The following is a 24,577-nucleotide window of genomic DNA, read 5'->3' on the forward strand; positions in this document are numbered from 1 at the left end:
TAAATTCCATATGCTGGACATTATTTAATGTAGCTACAATTTATTTATTTAATTTTATAGGACTGTGAGAGAATTTGGCTATTTAAAAATGAGATATATGCACTCAAGTTCTGCAAACTATATTTTTATCCTTCAGTGTTAAAAGAAAGAGCAGAATGAAAATTAACTATAATTTTTAATGTTTAAGACGCATGGTTTTAAAAAAGAGACTACAGATACCTCAGGCTATGGCCCAAAACAACAGATTCTTGCTTGCCCTGCGTTCTCTTTTTGAGTGCTGTGTAACCCATCTAAATGGTAATTAGGGATGTTAAATATCGGTTAATTGAATAGTGGATTAACCTCATGAATTGTTATCGGTTACTTGACTGTTGTATAGTCCCTGGGGAATGGGGCCAGCAGCCAGTGCAATCCGGCCCCACTCCTAAGGAGCTTTTTGCCACTCTGGGCTGCTTCCTCTGTATCAGCAACCCCTGTCCGGGGCGAGGGTCTGTGCTCCGGGACCTGGCGTAAGCCGGAACTGAGCCGGGCTGCCTGCCCACCTGGCTCCTAATACATTTTAAATGCAGAGCTGCAGTGGGGGTAGGTTCCGGACCTGACGCAAGCCAGGACTGAGCCGGGCTGCTGGCCAGCCTTTACCGGCAGAGAGTAAGGGAGAAATACGTGTAGTCTACAGCATTAACCTATAAGTTTTTGCTAATCGGTTAATTGACTACACTATCACATCCTTAATGATAATCTACCATTGTCCCATTGAAAACAGTTGCCTATGCCTGTTTGTAAGTACAACATTTGGTAATAAGTTATAACAGGTTCAGGCCTGCAATTAAACTTTGCTATAGTAATATTGCAGTCATGTTTCTCTGTTATTAGTCTCTCTTTATTTCTGTGAAGCAAATCTATTGGCTCCTAATTTACCAGAGTTGTATTCTTTTGAGTGGCACAAAGACACTAAAACTGTCCAGAAATGGCCAATGTAGAATTCATTTCATGTAGGGAAGCTTAGGCAGATAGCTAGGAGAAGTGGTGCCTGCATTAGTCACCCGTCTGCACCACCAGCAAAAGGGGGCATATTTGGGAAGATGAGTGGAACAAGTACATCAGTACTGAGTTCCTCTACGCCAAATCATCCAATGATGTAAGGCCACGGAAGTGATGCCAGTGATGTGATTTAGAACTGCTTTTCAGTAGCTCCGTGCATTCAGAAACAGTGAATATCTTCCTGTATTACATTTTCTGAATAGTCAAACAATGTTTTTGCACCGTTATTATTATTAATTATCTTTATTTACTTTGATTATTGCAAATAATCCAAAATAGTCCTCAGAAAGAGATTAATAGTAAAAAAGATTAGTATTTGCACCCAAATATTGTTGGCTGAAATTGGAAGTTTTGCTCTAGCCTTTCAGTTAATTTTTGCTAGTATAAAAATGGATGGGATTCTGGCACTGCTCATGCTCTGTGGTGTGAAGCCAGCTGGAGCTGCACAATCCACAGTCAGCTTTGTATTCTGAATGGGAACTCCTGCTTGGGAGTGGTAGTTCCTTTTGTTGTGCCTCACATGGCAGTGTAGTTGGAAGGCCGGGGCAAATTCCTTTGCAGCTACATGACAGCCACAGAGAAGTGAATGTGCTGCCCAGAGCCAGGAAACCAAGGTAAGTACATTGGGGCAAAAATTCTACCCAGCCCTGCCTTCATGACAGTTAAGGAGAGAGTAGTCAAATATATTTTTTAAAAGCCACACTAGGGAGCTTGAAATGACCCTCCTTTCCTCAGAGACACAAGGTGGTTAATCTTTTTTTTTAGGTCCAACTTCTCTTGGTGAGAGAGACATGCTTTCAAGCCACGGAGAACTCTCTTCAGAAAAGATATTGCCTTATCCACCTTGCTCTCCAGGATCCTGGAACTGACATAGCTACAGCATACCTCCTTCCCTCATGTAGATGAAATGGGAGGAGGGTGAGGGGCCTGGAGTCTCTATGTAGGGGGTCCCTTCTCCCATTTTCAATGCTAGATTCTGGAGAAGGGACAATAACCCTTTTATGCTGGTCCCTGCTTCTCCCTTGCACAACAAGGTCCTGATTTTCCTGCTACAGGATGCAAGTAACTCCTACTGATTTCCGTTGCAGGCTCCTTAGTCTGATCAGATTGATTAGCCAGTGCAGAGTGTAGTTCTGAGGCCTTTTGAGACATGTGGATCTCTCCTGCTTTGCATATTGCTTCTCTTCTCTGTACTGATGTTTTCCCAGTAATCTGGTACCAGCCTGTTTGATTTGGCCTGTATTGCATCTGTTTAGTCCCCAGTATTGTGCACTTGCTCTTTGGCTAATTTATTGTTATGGACCCATCTAGTGACGGCTTTATAGATCCTTGTCTTTATACTTCACACTTATCTCCTCATGATGTCTGATTCTTTTTTCCTTTTTTTTTTTACATTTCCTATTTGAAATTCAGCACAGTAGTCAAATCTGATTTCCTCTTATGAATAATGTGGTTGTTGAAATTTACGTATTTAAGCCCAGAGAACAATATGAATCTTAATCCATAACACATGGGCAATAGGATAAGTATGTATAGTATAGCCACTATGTAGGAAGATGCATTCCTTTATAAGTGCCATACAGAGAAATCTAAAGTGAGCAAAATAACAAAACCAAAAAAGAAAACAGAATGTATTTCTCACCGGAGATGTCCTATATTTTACCTATATTGCGTATCTTACGGTATACGTGTTCTAAATCACCTGATGATGATTGGCTACATGTTAAACAAGTTATGAATAACTGATACGATCAGTGTATTACAGTAGTATTTGCTTTCCATTCACACCGCGGTAATGAAGATCTTTATTTAAGCTATTATTGCTATTTATGGATTTTCTTCTGTATCAGGATTGACATGGCAGATACATTTGAAAATTTTTCCTATTTAATTTCATATTTTTGGATTACACCTTAATTCTGAAGTCTAACTGTTTAAAATTATGAATGCGCACTGTAACCCCTCACCTATCTGCCTTAACTTTTTTGTTTTAGTAACCAATACAAATCTGAATCCCTATTATTGTGCACAAGTTTGGTGCATTATCATACTATAATGATTAAAAATACAGTACTCTAAGCTTTGTGATGCCCTCTGTATTCAAGATAGGTGAGCTAGTTTGGACTCATAACCAGTCCAGTTTTTCACCTAAAATTCAAACTGAACACAGCTTTTTTAAATCTTAAAAAATCTGGCTTACTCTAAAAAGAAAAGAAGAGTCCTTTCATTTTTGGGGTACTACAGCACTTAATGGTTCTGGTTTGAATTGGATATGAGGTTACTTGCATACAAGGTTACTTGTATACATTGTCCCCAATTATAAAAATAGTGCAGCAATTTACAGTAATTCCCCCAAAATCTGGGCTATCACTAATAAAGACAGTTTGAAATGGTGCAGTTTCTATAGTTGAATTCTATAATTCTCAAATTCTAGGTGGTATTGTATATCCCAATAACTATATTTTTAATTAAATTATGTATGTCTCTCTCTCTCTTTTTTTTTTTTTTTTTTTTTTTTTTTTTTTTGAATGGGCAGATACAAATCCATAGGAAGGCTTTGGTCTTTCTTCTTTTTTTTTTTTTTTTTTTTTTTGCCTTGCCTAATATACCCTAAGAGGACATCTGTTTAACAGGTTTGAAGTCACAGTGCTCTTCCTTAGCTGTTATGATGCTAAAGTGTATTCAGCAATCTGTGCCTAGTCAAATTTGACTGGATGACGTTACCATATTGAGACTAAGGATTTTAAGGAGCGAGTAATTGGCTAATTGTGTAGTTAATACAATTTTTGTCGATAAGGGGAGACTGCAGAAATTTTTGAAGTGGCCCCAGGCTGCACCGGAAGGGGCAGGGGGACTCAGGAAGAAGGGGCAGGGCCAGGACACTTCAGTGCTTCCCTGCCCACAGACCCTGATTGGCCTGTGGGTGGGAGAGCTCCTGGAGACTGAGCAGTACCAGCTCACGCCACCTCTGAGACTGCTGCAGTTCTGCATTTTAAATGTAGTAAAGAGCCACTGGGTGCTTCCCAGAGCTGTGGCTCTGCCTCCCCTGCTGCCCTCCTCCCCCCATGCACTGCAGAGTTGGTGCTGGAGGAACTAGCTTTTAAGCTGGCTCCCCCCTAGCACTGGCTTCTGCTCCCCTCCCCTTGCTGCCTCTGATACAGCGAGTAGTTGAGTAGTGACTCAACTATCTAATAAGCCTAGGTTTATCAGGCAGTCGATTACTGGAGAAGTCACTTACATCCCTAATTGAGAGTCCAGAAGTGTCAGGGTGGGTGTAAAAAAGGCCAACTTAATTTTATTCCCTTAGAGCAGAGGTGGGTAAAAGAGCCTCTGCAGTCTGGATACAGACTGCCAAGTGGGTTGATCCAGTCCACAGATACACTGCTGCTCCCTTGCCCCCAGACCAATCAGGGCCCGAGGACAGGAGAGCACGCAAAGGCTGCAGGACAGGGGAGGGGCGGGAGGAGACTGCGCGCTCCTCCCAACCCCTGGGGCTGATTGACCTGGGGGTGGAGGGAGCACCCAAAGTCTCCTCCCATCTTGAAAGGGTCATGCCATGCTTAGAGTCAACCGCCAGCTAGCTATTTTCTCTGGGGTGGGCGGGGGCAAAGACTTCACACACTCTCCTATCCACAGGCCAGTCAGGGTCTGTGGGAAGGAAAGCACTGAAGTGTCCTGGCCCTGCCCCTTCTTCCTGAGTCCCTGCCCCTTCCGGTGTAGCCGAGGGCCACTTCAAAAATTTCTGAAGTGGCTCCCTGTCTAAAATAGTTGCCCACCCCTGCCTTAGAGTGAATTACTGACTACCTCAGAATTCATTGGGTGCGTTTCCTCTGTGACATTCTCACATGTGAAATCCCTGCCTGGACTTTGAACCACATTATACTCCGTAAAGGGTGGAGACTATGTGCAAACACATGGGAGATGAACTGGTTAAACTGGAACAGATGCTCAAATGCACATAAGAAGTTGCTTGTGTTCTTTGAACAGGTGTGAAAGGCACAGCTCTGATATGTGCTCCCCCTCCCCATACCCCTACATGCTCCTGTATTCTTCCTGGGACTGTTAATTCTCTTCTGCCATCTTAAAGCATCTTTATGGACACTGGGAACAGTGGAGCATCACTATTCATTCATTGTCTGTCCATGGCTTGTTCCTCCATTAAGGCCAGTCTGGTCAAGTCCCTGCATGTGCCATCTAGTCAGTGGTTGGCCTCTAGATAGGACTGGCCTAGGTTATTTTTAACATTCATGGGATGTATTTTTTAATTGATTAGAGTCAATAGATTTCTCTTAGTAAAGTGTGGCCTAGATTTTCAGCTAATCAAAATGCTCAGGTTGCTAGTGAGGATTCACCCCTTGGCATCATGTCTCCACTACCTGCTCTTACCTAAACCAGAAGTAACAACAAAAGGAAAACACCTCAGCAAACTTTTATTTTAAACATCCGAAACAGAAAGTGCTGCTTTTTAAGTGGAGAATTGGGTGACAAAGTGCACAGTTGCCTGAAGTATGGACCTACAGAGCAAGAGAAGAGTTCCATAGCTTTGTTGTACTCCACTTGGGGGTAACCAAATGGAGGAGGTAATTGCTGTTTGACAAACATTCCTTAGAAATAAGGGATGAGCTGTGAGTGTTCTTCTGAATCCAAGCAATAGATTTTATCGTCCAGGCTTTGATACATCCTTTTTGATTCACCTATATTTTTACTTGCTTTAAGCCCACCCTTAAAGGTTTACAGTGAGACCATGATCCTTCTAAAGTACAAGGTGACAGGATTAAAGTGTCCCTGATGGTAGTCAGGCCTGCTCCTGAATTGGCCAGGAGATGCTGCAGAGTAGCACCGAGTATCCTTAGCCTGAGTGTCCATTACCCTGCATCTTGCGTGGAATGGTAGCTTTTTACATCCACTTTGCATCAGGTAGAGTGCTACCTTACTCTGAGCACACTACTTCAACAGTGGTCCCAATAACTGTCCCCTGAAATGAGAGCCTAGGATCAAGAAATGAACCTGCCTGGAACATCCATCCTGAATTTATTCTAGATGCTGAATTTTCACTTTTGGGTCTGGAAAAAAATTGCTGAATGTCCCTCTTCAAAACAAGACTTAGATTTCCAACAAACGGATCCCTTCTTTCCGCCCATATTTGGCCATGGCTGAAACCACACAGAACCACATCTTAGTCTCATCATTGTCAATGCAAGTATTGTTGTTGACTTCAACAGAACCAGGATCTTTCCAATAATTGCTTTACACGCTCCAGTAAAATTATTTCTAGAAATTCACCAGAGCACCATTCAAACATTATTTCTTTGCCAAAAGGACTGTTCTTTTGTAAATGAAACATTACTTTACCTATCCAGTAATTACTGTTTCTACTGTGGCAAGTTATAAAATAGCAGTGTGTAGTGGCTCCTTTTAATATGTCTTTAATTCACTTTAAAATGATTGCTTAATTCACATTTTGTTCTTCCCAGTGAAATATATAACATACAAAATGTCAAAAAATGGTTTTTTATGAAGAACACAAAGCAGAGGATGTATTGTGGACATTTAATTGTTTGTGGCATGTGTGTACAAAACAGTTTGTTCCCTTACTCACACATCCACATTGCTAAAGGTAGTGATAGATGAAGTAGGATACTAATCAGTACAAATTATAAAAGCATACTCTTCAAAATCATTATTTTGCGAAAACGATTTATTTAGTTGCTGGCAGTTTAGTAAGTTCTTATATTTACACACAATAATAGGATGAAAAACTGTGGATCATTTTTACAAAGTATAACTCAAAGGAAGGATGGTTTTTTTTAGTAAAGACATTGCACTTGAGAGCTCTGCTTTCAATTCCCATCTCTGCCACAGAAAGCTGAAGTTGACGTAAGCCGGATTTTTCCAGGGTCCCCAGAGTGGGAAGTCGATGCGAGAAACTCTGCAACTGCAAGTGCTGGAGTTGATGGGGATACTTTCAGCACTCGATTTAGCTGTTCTTTACTGATGCAGAGGTGACAGTGTGGGGTGGCAGGTGGGAGCCGGCTTAAAAGCTGGCTTGCAGCATACACTGGCTCCCGGGGAGCCGACTGCCACCCTCCGTGTAACCGTGAAACCACTGAAATTTTCAGAGGTTACACACTTACTCAGTTACATGTATTTTAGCATCCCTACTGTAAATGACTATATGAAGGGCGGGGCAATAAGGTTTGTATGGTGCCTGACATAATGGGGCTTCAGTTGTGGTTAGTTGCAGAGGTCTCTGGCACTCTTGTAATGCAATAATAAATAGTTACATCAGCCCTTAAATTGAATCATTACTTGGGTGGAGATTGTACAGCTGCTAACTGCCCGTCATGGGCATTTGGAGTTGAGATCAGAGACATGAGAATAAACTTTGCCACGATGACTCTTCATTAGCCACACGCAGCAGATTTTATGGTCTTTCCAAAACACACCTGCATTGCAAATAGTATGGACCTCTATCTGACTCAAAGGGAAAACAGACTGCGTTAACTCCGATGGCTTCTTAGCATGTGGGCCTTGAAGGCTTGCTGCAGGAGTTGGTAATAGCAAAATATAATGGAAAAGACAAGCAGATTGGAAATGTAAATGCCAGAACATGGTAGAGTTTGCCACTTTGCACTCAAGCCTCCTGCTTAGCCAATAGCTGCAGTAGAATATAGCACAGTTAACAGAGAAATGACAAGAATGTGGTGTTTAAGCCCTGAAGGATTCTAATGTAAAATATTGATAAAAGGCCTGATGCAATGCCTATTGATGGTTGTGGAAAAACTGTTAATTTGGAGGGGCTTTGGACCAGGCCCTATAATTGCTTTTTACTTTTATAGCTATATGGAGTTTTGTTGTTGGAGACTGCATGGCTCCGATGTTTGGTGACTGAATTCAAAGCTTTCTTTCTCCTTCGATCCAAATACAGACCCAACCCAAGATAAATTAAGTCTTTTTCTTTAACCGGGAGATGGGTGATCTATATGAAATGAGTTAATGACCTTTGTCCAGTACATTGAGAATGGTTGTTTATATCACAAAACAGTGATCGAATTCGGCACCAAGTAGCATCCTTGTTAACATTCTCATCAGAGAGGGCCAAGTTTTGAATGGACATGATGGCTAAACAAATTTGTCCATTTCAGATCAAGATTAAGACACTCTGGAATGATTTAGGGAAGCTAGGTAAGTTTAACTTTTAGATAAAGGTAAATTTAACCCTTAAATCTGTGGATAAGCTTAACATTCCAGATAAGTCTTCTGCCAGTATAGTAGCTCTCACAAGTACAAGCTTCACTCAAAAAAACCCAAAAAACCAAAAAAACAATCAAACACAAAATGTTGGAATCCAACTAATTTTCATATCAGCTAGAATCATAGAATCCTAGGACCGGAAGGGACCTCAAGAGGTCATTGAGTCCAGTCCCCTGCCCTCATGGCAGGACCAAATACTGTCTAGACCATCCCTGAGAGACATTTATCTAACCTACTCTTAAATATCTCCACAGATGGAGATTCCACAACCTCCCTTGCTGCAATTTATTCCAGTGTTTGACTACCCTGACAGTTAGGAACTTTTTCCTAATGTCCAACCTAAACCTCCCTTGCTGCAGTTTAAGCCCATTGCTTCTTGTTCTATCCTCAGAGGCCAAGATGAACAAGTTTTCTCCCTCCTCCTTATGACACCCTTTTAGATACCTGGAAACTGCTATCATGTCCCCCTCAATCTTCTTTTTTCTAAACTAAACAGACCCAATTCTTTCAGTCTTCTTTCATAGGTCATGTTTTCTAGACCTTTGATCATTCTTGCTGCTCTTCTCTGGACCTTCTCCAGTTTCTCCACATCCTTCTTGAAATGTAGTGCTCAGACCTGGACACAATACTCCAACTGAGGCCTAACTAGCACAGAGGAGAGCGGAAGAATGACTTCTCGTGTCTTGCTCACAACACACCTGTTAATGCATTCCAGAATCATGTTTGCTTTTTTTGCAACAGCATCACACTGCTGACTCATATTCAGCTTGTGGTCCACTATAACCCCTAGATACCTTTCTGCCGTATGCCTTCCTAAACAATCGCTTCCCGTTCTGTTTGTGTGCAACTGATTGTTCCTTTCTAAGTGGAGCACTTTGCATTTGTCTTTATTAAACTTCATCCTGTTTACCTCAGACCATTTCTCCAATTTGTCCAGATCATTTTGAATTATGATCCTATCCTCCAGATTAGTCGCAACCTTCCCAGCTCTGTATCATCTGGAAATTTAATAAGCGTACTTTCTATGCCGATACCTAAATCGTTGATGAAGATATTGAACAGAGCCAGTCCCAAAACAGACCCCTGCGGAACCCCACTTGTTATGCCTTTACAGCAGGATTGTGAACCATTAATAACTACTCTCTGAGTACAGTTATCCAGCCAGTTATGCACCCACCTTATAGTAGCCCCAAGTTTAGAAATTTAGTCAGTTTTTAAGTAGTTTCAGATACTTCGCTTATCCATGAGTTCACCGGTTTCTTTTCTATGGTTTTACAAAAGCTCTTCTTTTTCAAATGTTTTTTATAAAACCTTTTCTGTGTGAAAGACTAACACAGAAAACCAGGGAAACACTCTCAGTGGCTGAGTATAGGCCGTCCTCGCTATAAATCCAAGATACATTCCAAAAAACTTGGACTTATAGCGAAACAACTTAAAGTGGGGATTTTTTTTTCCCGCGGCTGACTTACATTTCTGCTTTTTTTGCTGTTGTTTTGTTTTGTTTCGCAACTTAAGAGCAGGGTATGGGAGGTCTTATAACACATCAGTTCCTACAAGCGTCAATGACTTTAGTGCAGAACAGATGTATATCAGGGTGACTTAGCTGGGACGTCCTGTATATAGAAGAAGCAAGGAAACTGATTGTACACAAGTGATCTTATTATATAAGGTAAAGAAGCTAAAATATCCCCTCCTCACATGTCCTTCATATGAGTTTCTTTTAACAATAAAAAAATTAAGAAAATATACAGGTAGAAGTGTAATTTTTAAATTGATTACATCGCTGGATGGAGCTGGTGACTGAGATATGTTGTGATTTTGGCAAATTTAATTTATGCTAGCTACTTTTAAGGGACAAATAACCAAGGCAGATGGAATTGCTGGAGATATTCACTTATTTTCACAAGGTCCTTGTGCTTTCCCCTACCATCTTTACTCTTGTTTTCTGTTTTATTTCCCTTTCCCCCCCTTTTTTTTGGGCATAATTGGGAACATTATTTCTAAAGCTGTCCCGTCCATAGGATGGCTAATCCAAACCCTGTGCTTTGGGAGCCAGCTGCCTCAACCATCCTTTAGCTAGGGCTCTCAATAGCCTGGGGGATTACCTGGGGACCTGGCGTGGAGCAGCAGCAGGGGTTCCCCACTCCCGCCCTTGCACTCATCGTGATGGTGAAAGCCAGAGCGACCTGGCAGCCTGGTTTGCTCCACTCTGTCACCTATCTCCTAGCCTGCTGCACTCTGCTTCACGCCGCCATGGTGAAGTGGAGCGTAGCAGTCTGAGAAAGGGCAGTGGGGCGCAGTGGAGCAGGCTGCTAGGTTGTTCTGGCTCCCACGGCCATGGCGAGTGTGGTGGTGGTGGGGGGGAGAGTTCTGCTGTAATCCCCCAGCTTGTATTACTCAGGGGACGAGGCAGGATGGGGTAAACAGGGGCAGGGTTTGGGGAATGGTTAGAGCAGGGAGGGATGGTGTGGAGCAGAGGCAGGACAGGGCCAGGACCTCTGGTGGGGGGTTGCCCCAGTCCCTGCACCCCTTTAGTGACTACCCGTATTATTCCCATATTTGCAGCGTTGCCCACGGTGGACTAAAAAGGGCAGCTGCTACCAGGGCCTGGTGATTTAAAAGGGCCCAGTGCTCCTGGATGTTGTCACCTCTACCTTGACCCTTTAAATTCCTGCCAGAACCCCTGACGGTGCATGCTGTATGGCCCCAGTGGCACTGAAGAACTGGCTAGTTCCAGCTCCACCCCTTCCAACCAAGGTTCTGCCCACAGGCCTGGCACCAGTTCCCCCCGAGGGCCCGGCAAAGATCTTCATGAGCCCCGCATATATATGTTTTCTCTAGAAGAGAATACCCTTTATTATGCACAGTTAACCAAAAAGGATGATGTATGAAAGCAAGAGCGCCCTTGCTTATGCAACGCCAACAGGCAGAACCCGAACCTGGAACCTCTGGAGCTTAGTGCGTGAGCCTCTACAGCTTGAGCTAAAAAGCAAGCTGGTGCTCAGCTAAGACTCTGTAGAGCAGACTCATTCTTTTTCTCTCTCTGTAAGTGGTCTGGATCAGCAGCTTTCAAACTTTTTTTCTCATGACTCAGTTGAAGAAAATTAGTGATGCTTGTGACCCAACGTAATTTGACTGGAGTGTCAGCTCTGAGGAGGGGCTGAGGATGAGAGCTTTGAGGAGTAAGAGGGAGCTCTCTGGCTTTGGGGGAAGGGTCCAGGCTGGGGCACGAGGAGCTTATGGTGAGTAGCTCCCGGTCTGCGGAGCAACAGGGGTTCTAAGGCAGCATCCTGCCTCTCCTGGCACCACAGACTATGCTGCGCCCCAGAAGCAGCCAGTAGCAGGTTCTTGGCCAATGGAAGTGTGAAGCTAGTGCTCAGGGAAGGGGCAGTGTGTGAAGCCCTGTGTACTTGCCCCACCACACCTAAGAGCCAAGCTTGCTGCTGGTCACTTCTGGGGCACAGCACAGTCTGCGGTGCCAGGACAGGCAAGTAGCCTCCGTTAGTGCCCCTACTGCTCACCTGATCACCCTGCAGCAACAAAGCCCAGTTCTTGATATTTCGTGACCTAGTACCGGGTCGCAAACCGTAGTTTGAAAACAACTGATCTAGATGTTACTACATGGGTCAGTGAACCACACCTAAGCAGGTGTGAGGGTTACACTTGCTTTTCCAATGAGGGCATAATGGACTAGTGAAGAATGAACCACAAAAGGATCTGAGATTTAGTTTAGGTAAGCTTTAGTTTAGATTGGATTGAAACTTTCTTGAGAGCAGGTTCTGTCATGGAGAAACACATTTAAAAAGGGTTACGTCATGTTAGGGGTCCACTCCAGACTACCTAGGAAGGAAGAAGAGGTGGAGGAGGCTTTAAAAAAAAAAAACCTAACAAAATCATCCAAAGCAAAGGGCTTGGTGGTGATCGAGGTACCAAGACATTGGTTGCAAAAATAACACAGTAGGGCACAGAATAACCAGCGAGTTCTTTGAATGCATTTGGGGAGAGATTTGATTTTGACAAGTTGAGTAGAATCAGAGAATCATAGAATACTAGGACTGGAAGGGACCTCGAGAGGTCATCGAGTCCTGTCCCCTGCCCTCATGGCAGGACCAAATACTAATAGACATTTATCTAACCTACTCTTAAATATCTCCAGAGATGGAGATTCCACAACCTTCCTGGGCTGAGTAGGGAATTGGTTGAGAATTTGGAAGTGGAAGGCAGCTTTGATTAAAGTGATTATGAAATGATGGATTCTAAGGATTGGTAGGAGTAAAAACAGCACTATAAAGATAATGGATTTCAAGAATGCAAATTTTAGCAAACAAACTGGTAGGTAAGACCCCCCTGGGAAACAAGTCTAAGGGGAAAGAAACACAGATCAAGGGAGTTGGCAGTTTTTCAAGGAAACATTCTTAAGGGCCCAAGAACAAATTATCCCTCTGCCTAGGAAAGATAGGAAATATGGCAAGAGACTTATGAAATAAGGCTTAAGAAATATGGTTTAAAAAGGAGATCTCCAATGATCTTAAACTAACAAAAAAAAAAAAAAGGCCAACAAAAAGTGAAACGATCAAATTTCAAAGTTTGAATATAAACAAATAACACAAGCATATAGGGCAAAAATTAGAAAGACCAAAGCACTAAATAAGATTAAACTTACTAGAGACATAATGGGTAAAAAGAAAGCATTCTGCAAATATATTAGAAGCAAGAGGATGACCAAGGACAGGGTAGTTGAGTTACTCAATGAAGTCTATGGGGGGGAGAAGTAACAGAAAATGTGAAAATGACAGAAATGTTAAATGACTTCTGTTTTCAACAAAACTTTAGTAGTAATTAGATGTTTAACATAGTAAACACCAATGAAAATGAGGTCAGATCTGACACTAAAACAGAGAAAGAACAAGTTAAAAACATTTAGAGAAGTTAAATGTCTTCATGTTATCAGGGCCTTATGAAGTACCTGCTAGAATATTCAAGGAGCTGACTGAGCAAATATCTGAGCCATTAGCTATTATCTTTGAAAAATCATGGAAGATGGTAGAGATTCCAGATGACTGGAAAAGGGCAAAAATAATTCCAAACTATAAAATAAAGGAATAAAGACAAACTGGGGAATTGTAGTTAAGTCATCTTATCTTCAATACTTAGAAACATAATGGAGCAAATAATTAAGCAATCAATTTGCAAACACCTAGAATATAATAAGGTGATAAGTAACTATCAGCATGGATTTGTTAAGAACAAATCATGTCAAATCAAGTTAATAGCTTTGTTTCATGGGGTAACAAGTGTTATGGATGGGGCAAATATTAGATATGATATAACTTGATTGTGGTAAGGCTTTTGATACTGTCTCAGGTGATATTCTCATAAACAAATTAGGGTGATACAGCCTACATGGAGCTACTAAAAAGTGCGTGCATAACTGGTTGGATAACCATTCACTGCTAATGATTCTCTGGATTTCTCAGTTAAGCTGTAAGGGCATGCTAAGCACGGTTCCACAGAGATTGGGGTTGTGTCCACTTCTGTTCAATATCTTCAAAATGATCTGCACAAACTGGAGAAATGACCTGAAATAAATAGGATGAAATTCAGTAAGGTCAAATGCAAGGTACTTCACTTAGTAAGGAACGATCAGCTCCACACATACAAAATGGGAAATGATTGCCTAGGAGGGAGTAATGCAAAAGGGGTCTGGGGTTCATAGTGGACCACAAACTATATATGAGTCAACAGTCTAACATTGTTGCAAAGAAAACAAACATAATTGTGGGATGTATAAGCAGGAATATTGTAAGCAGACATAAGTAATTCTTCCACTTTACTTCGTGCTGATTAGGCTTTAGTTGCTGGAATATCATGCCCAATTCTGGGCACTGCATTTCAAAAAAGAGCAACAAAACCAATTAAAGGTCTAGAAAACAAGATCTATGAAGGAAGACTGAAAAAGAATAGGTTTGATTGGCCTGGAGAAGAGAAGAGAAAAGAGAGAGGCATGATACCTTAAGTACCTAAAAGGTTGCTACAAGGAGAAGGAAGAAAAATGTTCTCAATAACCTCTGAGGATAGGATAAGAAGCAATGGGCTTAAATTGTTGCAAAGATAGTTTGGGTTAGACATTAGGAGAACTTTCTAACTGTCAGGATAGTTAAGCAGTGGAATAAATTGCCTAGGGATTTTGTGAAATCTCTATCATTGCAGATTTTTAAGAACAGGCTAGACAAACACCTATCAAAGATGGTCTAGATAATACTTAGGTCTGCTTTGAGTGCAGGGGAATGGACTAGATAACCTCTCGAGATCCCCTCCAGCTGTATGATTCTATGAAATTTCCATTATTTCTGTCTTGTAGGTAGGCTACACAGCCTTTCCATAATTGATGTTTCCCTCTGGGCTTGGACAGAATCTGGGAGTGCAGAACTGAGCAAAAATGAAAAATGACTAGAAAGTTTAACAAAATATTTTGAGACTCTCAAAGAAGTTTACATTTCAGTGTTGGATGAAGATTCAAAAATTTAGTGAAAACTCAATGATTTGTCCTTTTCCCAAAGTACAGTGCTCCTTCTTTCTTGTATTGGTTTTCATTGGTGATAGATGACTCTGGTGAAAAGCTTGGTAAATGGCTCTCAGATGGTGGCTTCATTTGTTACCAATTACAATTGAGATGGTTTTCTTAAAGAAACGTAATTAAATTTGAAAATCTGAAAACATAAAAATAATTTCAGTACTCCTCTTGCTCATTCAACTATTTTTCTATATTCTATTCAGCACTAGATTTCTCCAACACTACACAAACCTGATTCAGCATTTTCATATTTTCAAATAGCATAAGTCCATTATATTAGTAAGAGTTAACTTCCACACCTACATATGTACTTAATTCCTATTAATGGAAATGACAGTTAGGCATGCACTTCGGAAGGAAAATATCTATTCCTAAGTATATGATTCAAAGAATGATGTAGCTAAATATTTCCATCTTCCAAATTAAGCATTCACTCTTCACAAAATATTCCCAGTAGAAAAAAATTTATCAACCTTAGCCCATTCTCATCCTGCTCTCTGCCCACAAAAAAATAAATCGGGATAGAAATGTTAAAGGGCCATATTTAAAACTGCAGTGCTATAGAGTTTAAGCTGAGCAAAGAAAATCTGTTTATAATCTTTAGGATTTCTTATATTCACTTTGAGAATTTTCCAGTAGATCATTCTGTGGAACATCTTACATTTTCTTGGACTTTATAGACCTCTATTACAACTTCCAGTGGAAAAAAACAAAACGGGCAAAGCTCTATTTTCCAGCATTTTGCTTCACTTTATTGTTGTATCTGCCAAAGACAGATCTGAAGTGTTATCATTCAACAATTTTAGGAACATTTTTGTTCAGATTTTCTTTTCTCCATTATGCTTGTGTTCTGATATCTGGAGCACAAACAGCTCATATTTCCCCAAATACTATCAGTGTTGTTGTATTTGTAACCTATATAATGCATGTTTTTCTTATATGGACATTTACACTTTATATATCTTCCTTTTAGCCTCAGTCATTCATTTATATTATCCCCCATTACTCTCCAATTTCAATTGTCTTTCTTTGCCGGGGTATAGTGAATGAGGCAACAGCCACTAGAAGTGGAAGAGAGTTTTGTGGTTAAGGCATTGGTTTAGGTCTTGGGTGATTGATTTCCTCTGTGATTTTTTTGGAAAAACACTTAGGTTCATATACTCCATTTGTGTGTATTGGTGAAGGTCTCTTGACAATAGCTATGCCAGTTTACAGCAGCTGAGATCTGATTCTTAATCAAGCAGTGCTATAGTTCCTACCTATACAATGGTTCTAAATAACATTTTTTGGACCTCTCAGGGATGTGTTGAGGATGAATTTGTTAGTTTATAAGGTGACTATGTCCTGTAGTGGTGTGGACCAAATACCTAAGGGTCCAAAAGGATTTCATGGTTATTGTTGACCTAACTTTGCTCCCATTGATGTCAGTAGGAACAGTGCAGTTGACTTCAATGGAAGCCGGATTAGGTCAGCATTGTGTGGTTTTGAAATTCCTGCTTTTGTTGCAATTCACTTGTGAGTTACTTCCTAGTAAACACCAAATTATTTTCAAGTTCTGAGTTATTATTTTATGTATATTTAGTCCTTGAAATCTTCTAGAGTTACTCATATTTTAGTTTTTCTATCTAAAGCTATGTTGTCTATCCAGCCAATATGTCTGGTGATATCGGAGTGATAAATTTCGGAATCATAACATACATTTTAATGTATCATTCACCTTCGACTGCTTCTATTACACTCTGGCTGTATATCATTTTTGTTGAGACTACTTGTTACATGTGAAAACCTCTGCGTCCCTTCAAATAGACACCTAGTTTAAATACAAAGTAAAAGAAAGAAATAAACAAAAGAGTTGGCCCACAAACGTTTGTTTCTTTCTTCCCTAAACATGTTGGTCAGAGTTATTTGATGGGCAACATTCAGGTCTGCACCAGTAACAGATGTAAGTTCCAATATCGTAAGAAACAGCAAAGTTAGGAATGAGAATGTTCTGTTGTTGGAGAATAGCAGGGAATTCCCCAACTCCTCTGGTTTCCTCTTGTTCTGTGTTGTGGCAGCCCCGGAGGTAAGAGGTCTTAAAAATTGTGACAGTATGATTTGTAGAAAAGATTATTCAGTTAATTTTCCAGAGGTTTCTTAAATTAATTATTTATAAATTTTCCCTCCTTTCCTTCTTGAGATTGCAGTTGGGCACATTATTAAGACAAACCTGGCTTCACAGAGAAACATAAAGATAACAATGGTAACATTTCTGCCCTTTTCTAGACCCTGCTTCTTTTCCTCTGTGAGCCATGAGAGGGAGTTTAGTGGGGCTATGTCTAGACTGCAGGCTTCTTTCAGAAGCTTTTCCAAAAGAGATCTTCCAAAAAAACTTCTCCCGAAAGAGAGAGCCTACACATCAAAAGTACTTCAAAAAAGTGATCTGCTTTTTTGAAAGATAGTGTCCACACTGAATGCATGCTATCTCACATTTAACTTGTGATTCCTATGGATGGAGTGGCCTCCAGGGCACCTGTACATTTCCCTCTTCTTTCGAAAGAACTACCTTTTCCCCATCCACACACGCCTTTTTCCGAAAGAGCTCTTTTGAAAAAAGGCTTCTTCCTTGTAGAAAGAGGTTTACCAATGTTGAAAAAAAACCTTATGTCCTTTCGATTTTTTTTTGGAAAGAATGCGATTGCAGTGCAGTGAAGTTTTTTTCAGAAAAACGTAAGTGAAGTTTTTTCAGAAAAATAATTGTTTTTCAGAAAAACAATCTGAAAAAATCTCTGCAGTATAGACATACCCTGTGAGGGAGTTCAGAATAAAAGGGAAACTAGGCAGTTGCAAAGAGAGCTAGGGAATAGGGAGTGGTCCCTCAGGCTTCCCTATGGAGCAAACTCCTGCTCTCTACATCTTCTTCTGCCTCTTTTGCTTTTCCTCCTCTGACCAATGTCCTGCTCCATGCTCAGTGATAGGAAAAGTAAAGCATCACTGAGGAATGGGATAGCAGAGCTAGCAAAGGGGGGCTAAGGAGTGTGAAAATGATTAATTAAAATGGAGCCACCCAAATTTGACAGGTATCCATGGGAGGTGCCAAGCTATCTGGATTGGCTCATGACCATGAGTATCAGCCTCAGGATACACTGTTAAGAAGCAGGGCATAAACTCCAACTGGTACTTGAGAAGTTCACACTTGGTACTTGGTTGCTAGTGCCTAGTGTGAACTCTTCAAGCACTACAACAGTCTTAAAAATGAATTCCTAGACAGTCCCCTGGAGGACAAGCTTGCCTTTGCGATTAGGTGGTCCCTTACGCCAAACATCATGACAATATTGAGGTTATTCCTGGTCCCAAAGGACCAGTCACTTACCTCCGGTCAATTTTACCATAAATCTCTCACCAAAGACAACACTTGTAGCCAAACCTATATAAACTAACTTAATGTTTATTAATTAAGAAAAAGAAATTAAAGTTATTTACAAGATTAAAGAAGGTAAACATCTACAAATGAGTTACAAAAGGTAATAAAAGCTGCTGCAATATGCAGGCTTTCTGTGTCCTTTAGGGATAAGCCAAGCTAAGTAGCTTGGGGATCCCTTACTTATGCTTAGTAATATTGCCATCTTTAGATTCACTCAGCAGAGTGATACAGTTTCTTCTGGTCAGCCATTTTTATTTTCTACCCCTTGGGTTCAAACTGATGGAACAAGTGCTGGTGCTCTTCATGGGTATATGTGGGAGGGGCTATTAACGAAGTCTTAATTTTTTGATGGTTCATTTGGTTTCAATGGGCCTTCTTGTGAGCAAGACCAGCACTTTATGCTAATTAATGCTTCTTTCCTGTTTGGTGAGTTGTACAATTACAGAGGTTTAGAATACAAACAGTACAACTTCATAGTTTGGACTACAGATGTTATATGGGAGATCAGTACTGGCAGCCTCCTATGAATATTTCATCAAGTCTAAACACTAAACTCATGCTTATCAACTTAACATCTATTTTAACAATGCTAATACACAGGTGAGCCAGACTAGTTTCCAGCTCTGCATTTGTCAGTGTTCAGTGAAGCCTACAGGCTTTGGCATGAACTGGCACCAGTTCTGCCAACATTACAGGGGGTAATCTAACTTTTAACCATTTTAACAAAGCAGTGAACTCTAGTGCCTTTGTAGGTGAAACACTTGAAATTTGCAGATGTGCAAAAAAGGACGCATGAATTTCTAAAACAAAACTGTATAGCAGCTGTGTCCCCATCAGCTGAGGCAGTATTACTGCTTGATTAGAGCAGGGGATTGGGAGTAAGAACTCTTGAATTCTCATCCTAATGCAGTCACTTACTAGCTGTCTGAGCTTGGCCTAGTTACTTAACAAAGGCCAAAACCTTATACCTATATTCATACTGAATAGCACTTTACTCCAGACAGAGCCCTGCTGATTTTGGTAGGTCTCTCTGTGGTGTATGGTACTGTTCAGTACAACTAAGGGTATCAAAATTAGGTAGAATTACATTTATTTACTACAGAAGAGTAATGTGTGGCTTAATTAAAATGGTTTATGATCCTCAAAGTATGTGGGGTTATTTTTTCCCATCTGCTGCTGCCCCTCTATTAATGTCTGTTTCATAGTTATTCAGGAAGGGTTATCTACTAAAAACAAACAAAAACTCTTGTGCATATTAACTAGATTTGTCAGTTTATTGTGAATGTACCTCTGTTGAAAATATTATTTGCCAGGGGCTATTCAAGAAGACCAATTTACCCTGCCCCATGGTGAGGAGCCATTAGATCTACCTCATGCCAGGAGTTGACAATTTCTATGTGCCTGCTCTGAATGCTGCAATATATATGAAGTAGATTTGAGACAAGCTTCTTTTTTTAAACTCTTTTCTGTGGAACATGGAAGGTGCCTTTGCAAATTTAGCTTTAATGTTTTGCTCCCATGTAAGTAGAGTAATGCACATTTGAAATGTTCGTAACTCACAAGTGTTTATTATTTCTTGTGACTAAAGCTATGTCCGACTCATGCTGATAAAGTATTGATACTGCACTTGAGTGCATGCCCTCTCTGTATGTATGTGTAGCTTTACAATATATGCAAAGTTTAAAAGACTACATTATTTTAAAGGCACATATTGCTGGATTTTAATAGACTTGGCATGCTTTTTCTTTAAACCTATCAACACGAAAGGGCTGAAAGTTATATAGAGTCTCTTGTTAGTGTGTCTTCTTGCACTTGGTACTTCTAAAAAAAGTAAACTTGCTCTCTGCCTGTGTCAGGGAAAGGGGGAGCCAGGGAGGGAATGGACCTAATCAAACTGCTGTGGGGGTCAAAACCTTGTGTTTTTTAAAGGCTCTTAATGTTGTCCAGCTGCACATTTAAAAAAAAAAAAAAAAAGGCAGCCCAAACCCAACCAAGCCTAAATGGGGAGGAGAAACTGGAAGGCAAGGAATAGAGGGGTTGAGTGTGTAAAAAGAACAGACACTGGAAGCTTGTATTTATTTATTTATTTTTAAAGTGAGTTCAGTGCCAGCCTGGACATTGGCAGCGCAGACTATTGAGCCATTGTCTGCTCCATTTCCAGAATAGCCCCCCAGTTAATCACTTTGGCTTTGAAGGGAATTTCCTCGTGGAATTCTCCACAGAAAATCTAATCAACTGACCTGCCCTCTCCACAATAGAAGGCTTCTCCCATCTCCCCCCACCCCTTCCCTATTGGGGCGGGCTCTGTAATGTAGCCTTTTGTGCAGAATGAACCCTCCCAGTAGGAGTGGATAGCTGGTCTCTCTCTTTCTCTCCCCCTCTCTCTCTCTCTGTGTGTGTATGTGTGTGTGTGTGTATATATGATGTGGAGCATTCACACTGTCTTATCTGCGTGTGAATGTTGTGTGTGTGCGTTCCTGGTTGACCAGATGCTGCAGTGCACTGGCCAGTCCCTGTCTCTGCATGTGTGTGTGTGTGAGTGTGTGTGCGCGCGCGCGCCTCTGTCATTTCATGTCAAAGGTCCATTACCTGATTACCTTCCTCGTCTGCCAGATTTTTATCTAGATAATTGGAACCGCTCTGAGGGCTGTGCTGTGCCAGCCAGCCTCGGTTCTCTAAAACCACACTTTGTCCACCTTGTTATCTGCGGCTGTCTGGGCAGAGGAAATTAAAGAGATCCACAGCTAAGGGATTCCTTTGATTTGCTCAGAGAGAGAGAGAGAGAGAGAGAGATTTGGTTTTTGTTTTGTTTTTTTAAATCCAGAGGACAGCCTGAAAGTTGCTGGTGGCTGTTGTGTGTGCGCGGTGTGTGCTGTTTTGGCATGTGGCTACCTTTCCCCCTTCACACACCAGGGCTGTTTGATGGAGTTTGGAGCTGAGGAAACTTTGGTTTTGTTGCCAGGACGGTTCGCAGCACTTTGTGGCAAGCAAGAGCTAACAGTGCGACCGACAGAGTGAGTGACAAGTTGTTTACAGGTTTCCTTGAAGGGGCCTCTGCTATATTTCAATCTGTCAAAGTTGCTTTTCTTCCCTCAGAACAATGCCTGATTGTTTTTTGTTGTTTTTCCCCCCAAAGAGACGGAGAGGGAGACTTTAAAAAGAGGGGGGGGGGGAGGGGGGAAGGAATGGAAATTCTTTGAGTACAAATGCCTTTGGTTACATTTTTTATGTGTCTAATCTTTTCTTCCCTATTTCAACTCGGAGGGAGTGGATAATAGCCTCAGTTTAATCGGGCTGCTCTTGTTTTTATCTTCTTTCTCCCCTGATCTGCCTCAGCGCAGGGGTTCGTTCGCTCCTGGTTTATAGATTTCGGGGGGTTTCTTTGGATTTCATGGACGTTCCAGGAGTTGACTTTTCCCATTTTGTGGTGACTGGAGGACAGAATTAAAAGGAAAGGACAGGCACCCTGAGGTTGTCTAGTGCCTTGCAGCCGCAGCGTGCTGCTCCGCTGTGGGGGGAGTTTTAGAAACAGTGTCTACTGCTAAGTGTGCTACCCCTTTAAGAGACTGGTCAAGGAGTCCTAGCTCAGAGAGGGGGGTGGGAGAGAGAGAGCCAGACAGAGAAAAAGAGAAAATCAATCGGTTTAGAAGGTTTGGACTCACTTGACAGGTTCAGTTGGAGGCGATCATAGGTGGCTGCTGTGACAAAGGGAAATTGTGCTTTTCCAGCATGCTAACTGACCCTGATTTACCTCAGGAGTTTGAAAGGTGAGTGGAGTGTTTTTGTGTGCATGTCTCTCTCTGTGTGTGTATGTGTGTGTAAAAAAAAAAAAAAGTCTAACTCTCCCTTTTTACAGCAGTCTCTGTGTCAGTGGTGAGATGCTCCCCCAAAGAATGCTCGGTGGAGAAGCTTTACCTTTGCAATTCGGATTACATGTCAGTTTGCTGATCGTTTGTTTGTTTTTGTTGCACGAAGCAGATTGAAGGGATCTGCAAAGTCCTCTACAACTGCCTCACCAGTAATGCTTTTCTGGTGGGGATTAGATCCCTAATGGGGATCTTAATGAACGTTACCATGATCTCTCTCTCTCTCTCTCTCTCTCTCTCTCTCTCTCGCACTCCTTCACTGAGCCACTCTACTAAATATGGGAGGAAATATTTGATGCAGAATGCCCTCATTGTTAGCATCTCTCTGTCTTCAAGAAGTGATTTCTGGGGTGATGGAGAAGGTTTCTGGTTGGGGTGAAGCCATGGATTTCATTTCCAATCTGATCCTTCCCTAAAACTTTGGAAGGCGCTTTGTAAAGCACATGACCCTTTGTTGATCTAACAGAAGTTATTATTTTTAGTCAAGTTAACTGCCAAGAGATCAGCCTTTACGTATCCAAAAAAGGGGGAAACTCTTGATTCTTCTAAGTTTTTGCCAGCAGCTTTTCGCTGAATGTCAAAAGCTGGATTTTTATTTATGGTTTATTTATTGTCTTTCCCCATTCTAGCTAATGTAGGAACTTTAAACATTTAGATTTAAGTTTTTGCTATCACTGGCAGTAGTTTGTAACCTCCAGAGCTTACTGCTTCTTTCACTTAAATCTGCCTTTTCTAAACTGTGTTTTGAAGCCTTCTCTCATACATTGGTACACACTTTCATTGAAGATCCAATATCCTTCCCCTCCAGTTTATTTTTAAATATTATAAATAGGCCCTTGTTTTCCTTTAACAAAGAATTCAAACTTTTCATTTAGTAAATAAAAGAATGCAAGGGGATGCGTGCTACATAGGCTTTTTTACCCCTTCATTTTCACGAAAGCTACCTTCTGTATAAACATTTGGTTGTATCTGACTATGCAATGCAGGCTAGGTGCTAGACCAGCTGGTTAAAAATATGCTAAGTCAAGCTGTTCATCGCTCAAACTACTGAATATGATAGTAAAAGGTACAGAAAAGAAAGGAAGATGAAAACAGTTTAAGTGGGCAGAAAAACATGCATGCAATGAAAGGAAATGAAAGAATACTGGGATTAAAATGAAGAAAAATAAAAATATAAGAATATGAAATTAAGTAGGAAATTCAAAATAGCAAGAACTATTTTAACACTTTGTGTCTCCTTTTGTAAGACTGTTCCTTACCAGAAAACGGCACTAGAATTGTTGAACTACTTCAGAGATTTTATTCAATGCAATTCATTTGCCAACTCTATATAAAATACCTGACAGTTTTCTTTAGTTTCTTTTTATTGTGGTAGAAGAGTAAAGATTGCTTTTGCTCACATGTAGTGTATTAAGTTAGCTAGAGTACCTGGTTTAGAGTGATGAACCTTAAGCTAATGTAACAATAAACAAATTTATCTTGTACCTGCACATAGTGGTTAAAAGTATTCCATATGCTTTACTAAGGTAGAAAATTGTAAGGAAACTATTGGATTATTCTTTGAACTTTGTGATGAATAGAATACATATAAGTCTATAACAGATACAGTCTTTTCATTTTTCTTTTTTTCTTCATTTTTTACTTAACTTTTCTCATAGTAGTAAAATTTCTTTCTTCCTAATCTTTCTCAAGGCATACATTTCATTTTTAGAGCTCAAAGATTTGCTCTTGTAAAAATTCTAGTTAAATAATTAATAAACTGCTATTCTTTTGGCTATGCAAATGACTTCAAGGAAGAAAGATAAGAAGCAATATAAAAGAAACCTCGCAACAATATGATTCTTTTTTTTACCATTTTTCCTCTGCAGTTAGAATTGGCAATACAAACCAATATCTGTTAATCATTACCATTTGTTTACATTGTATATATGTGTTTGGCTGTCATTACACACACACAAAGCAGATACTGTCCATGTAGTATATTTATATTTACCAAAAGACAGGCATGAGAATATGCGCACACACACATAGACATACTTCACATACATATCCAAGTTACACATGTACCATATTATATAGGAGGCTACTTCTTGAGCTGTTATATTCTCAACAAGCACATTACTTTGAGTGTGTTGTCTCCGCTCTCTGAGGTTCCCACCTGTCTCATCCACATTGTCAGCTTCAGTCTTGTTACTAACGTGCACAAGCCCCTGTAAAACTGATGTGTCATAAATTGCAGGGAGGTAAAATTCAGTATGCAGAGCTGATGGCTGTTTAGTTCTCAGGGTATATGTTCCGCAAAACAGTTATTCTTCTTTTGCTGTCATCACTGTTCTAAGGAGAAATGTTCATGTTTCATTGTACTCTAGTAAATATAATCAGTTTAGAAACTTTAAGAAGTCACTCCAACTTTCTAATAAATTGATGGGTTAAATTGAA

General features: G+C 40.6%; 1 protein-coding gene across 12 annotated transcripts in view; it reads left to right on the top strand.

The window, feature by feature from the left end:
- The window catches only part of SOX5 (SRY-box transcription factor 5), an 897,303-nt gene that overhangs the window by 488,027 nt on the left and 384,699 nt on the right, over nt 1-24,577 (top strand). For 2 of the 12 annotated variants that reach the window (XM_075898192.1, XM_075898209.1), the window contains exon 1: nt 20,265-21,286. The exons of 2 other annotated variants lie outside the window; for them this stretch is intronic. In XM_075898192.1, coding sequence (XP_075754307.1) covers nt 21,195-21,286 — 92 coding nt within the window. In that variant the 5' untranslated portion in view covers nt 20,265-21,194. Of the gene's footprint in view, nt 1-20,252; nt 21,287-21,465; nt 22,040-24,577 lie in introns of those variants that run through there. 8 more of the 12 variants (XM_075898174.1, XM_075898143.1, XM_075898164.1 and 5 more) reach the window with 8 other exon arrangements.

Source organism: Pelodiscus sinensis, chromosome 1 (genome assembly GCF_049634645.1).
Source record: "Pelodiscus sinensis isolate JC-2024 chromosome 1, ASM4963464v1, whole genome shotgun sequence".
Lineage (NCBI taxonomy): Eukaryota > Metazoa > Chordata > Testudines > Trionychidae > Pelodiscus > Pelodiscus sinensis.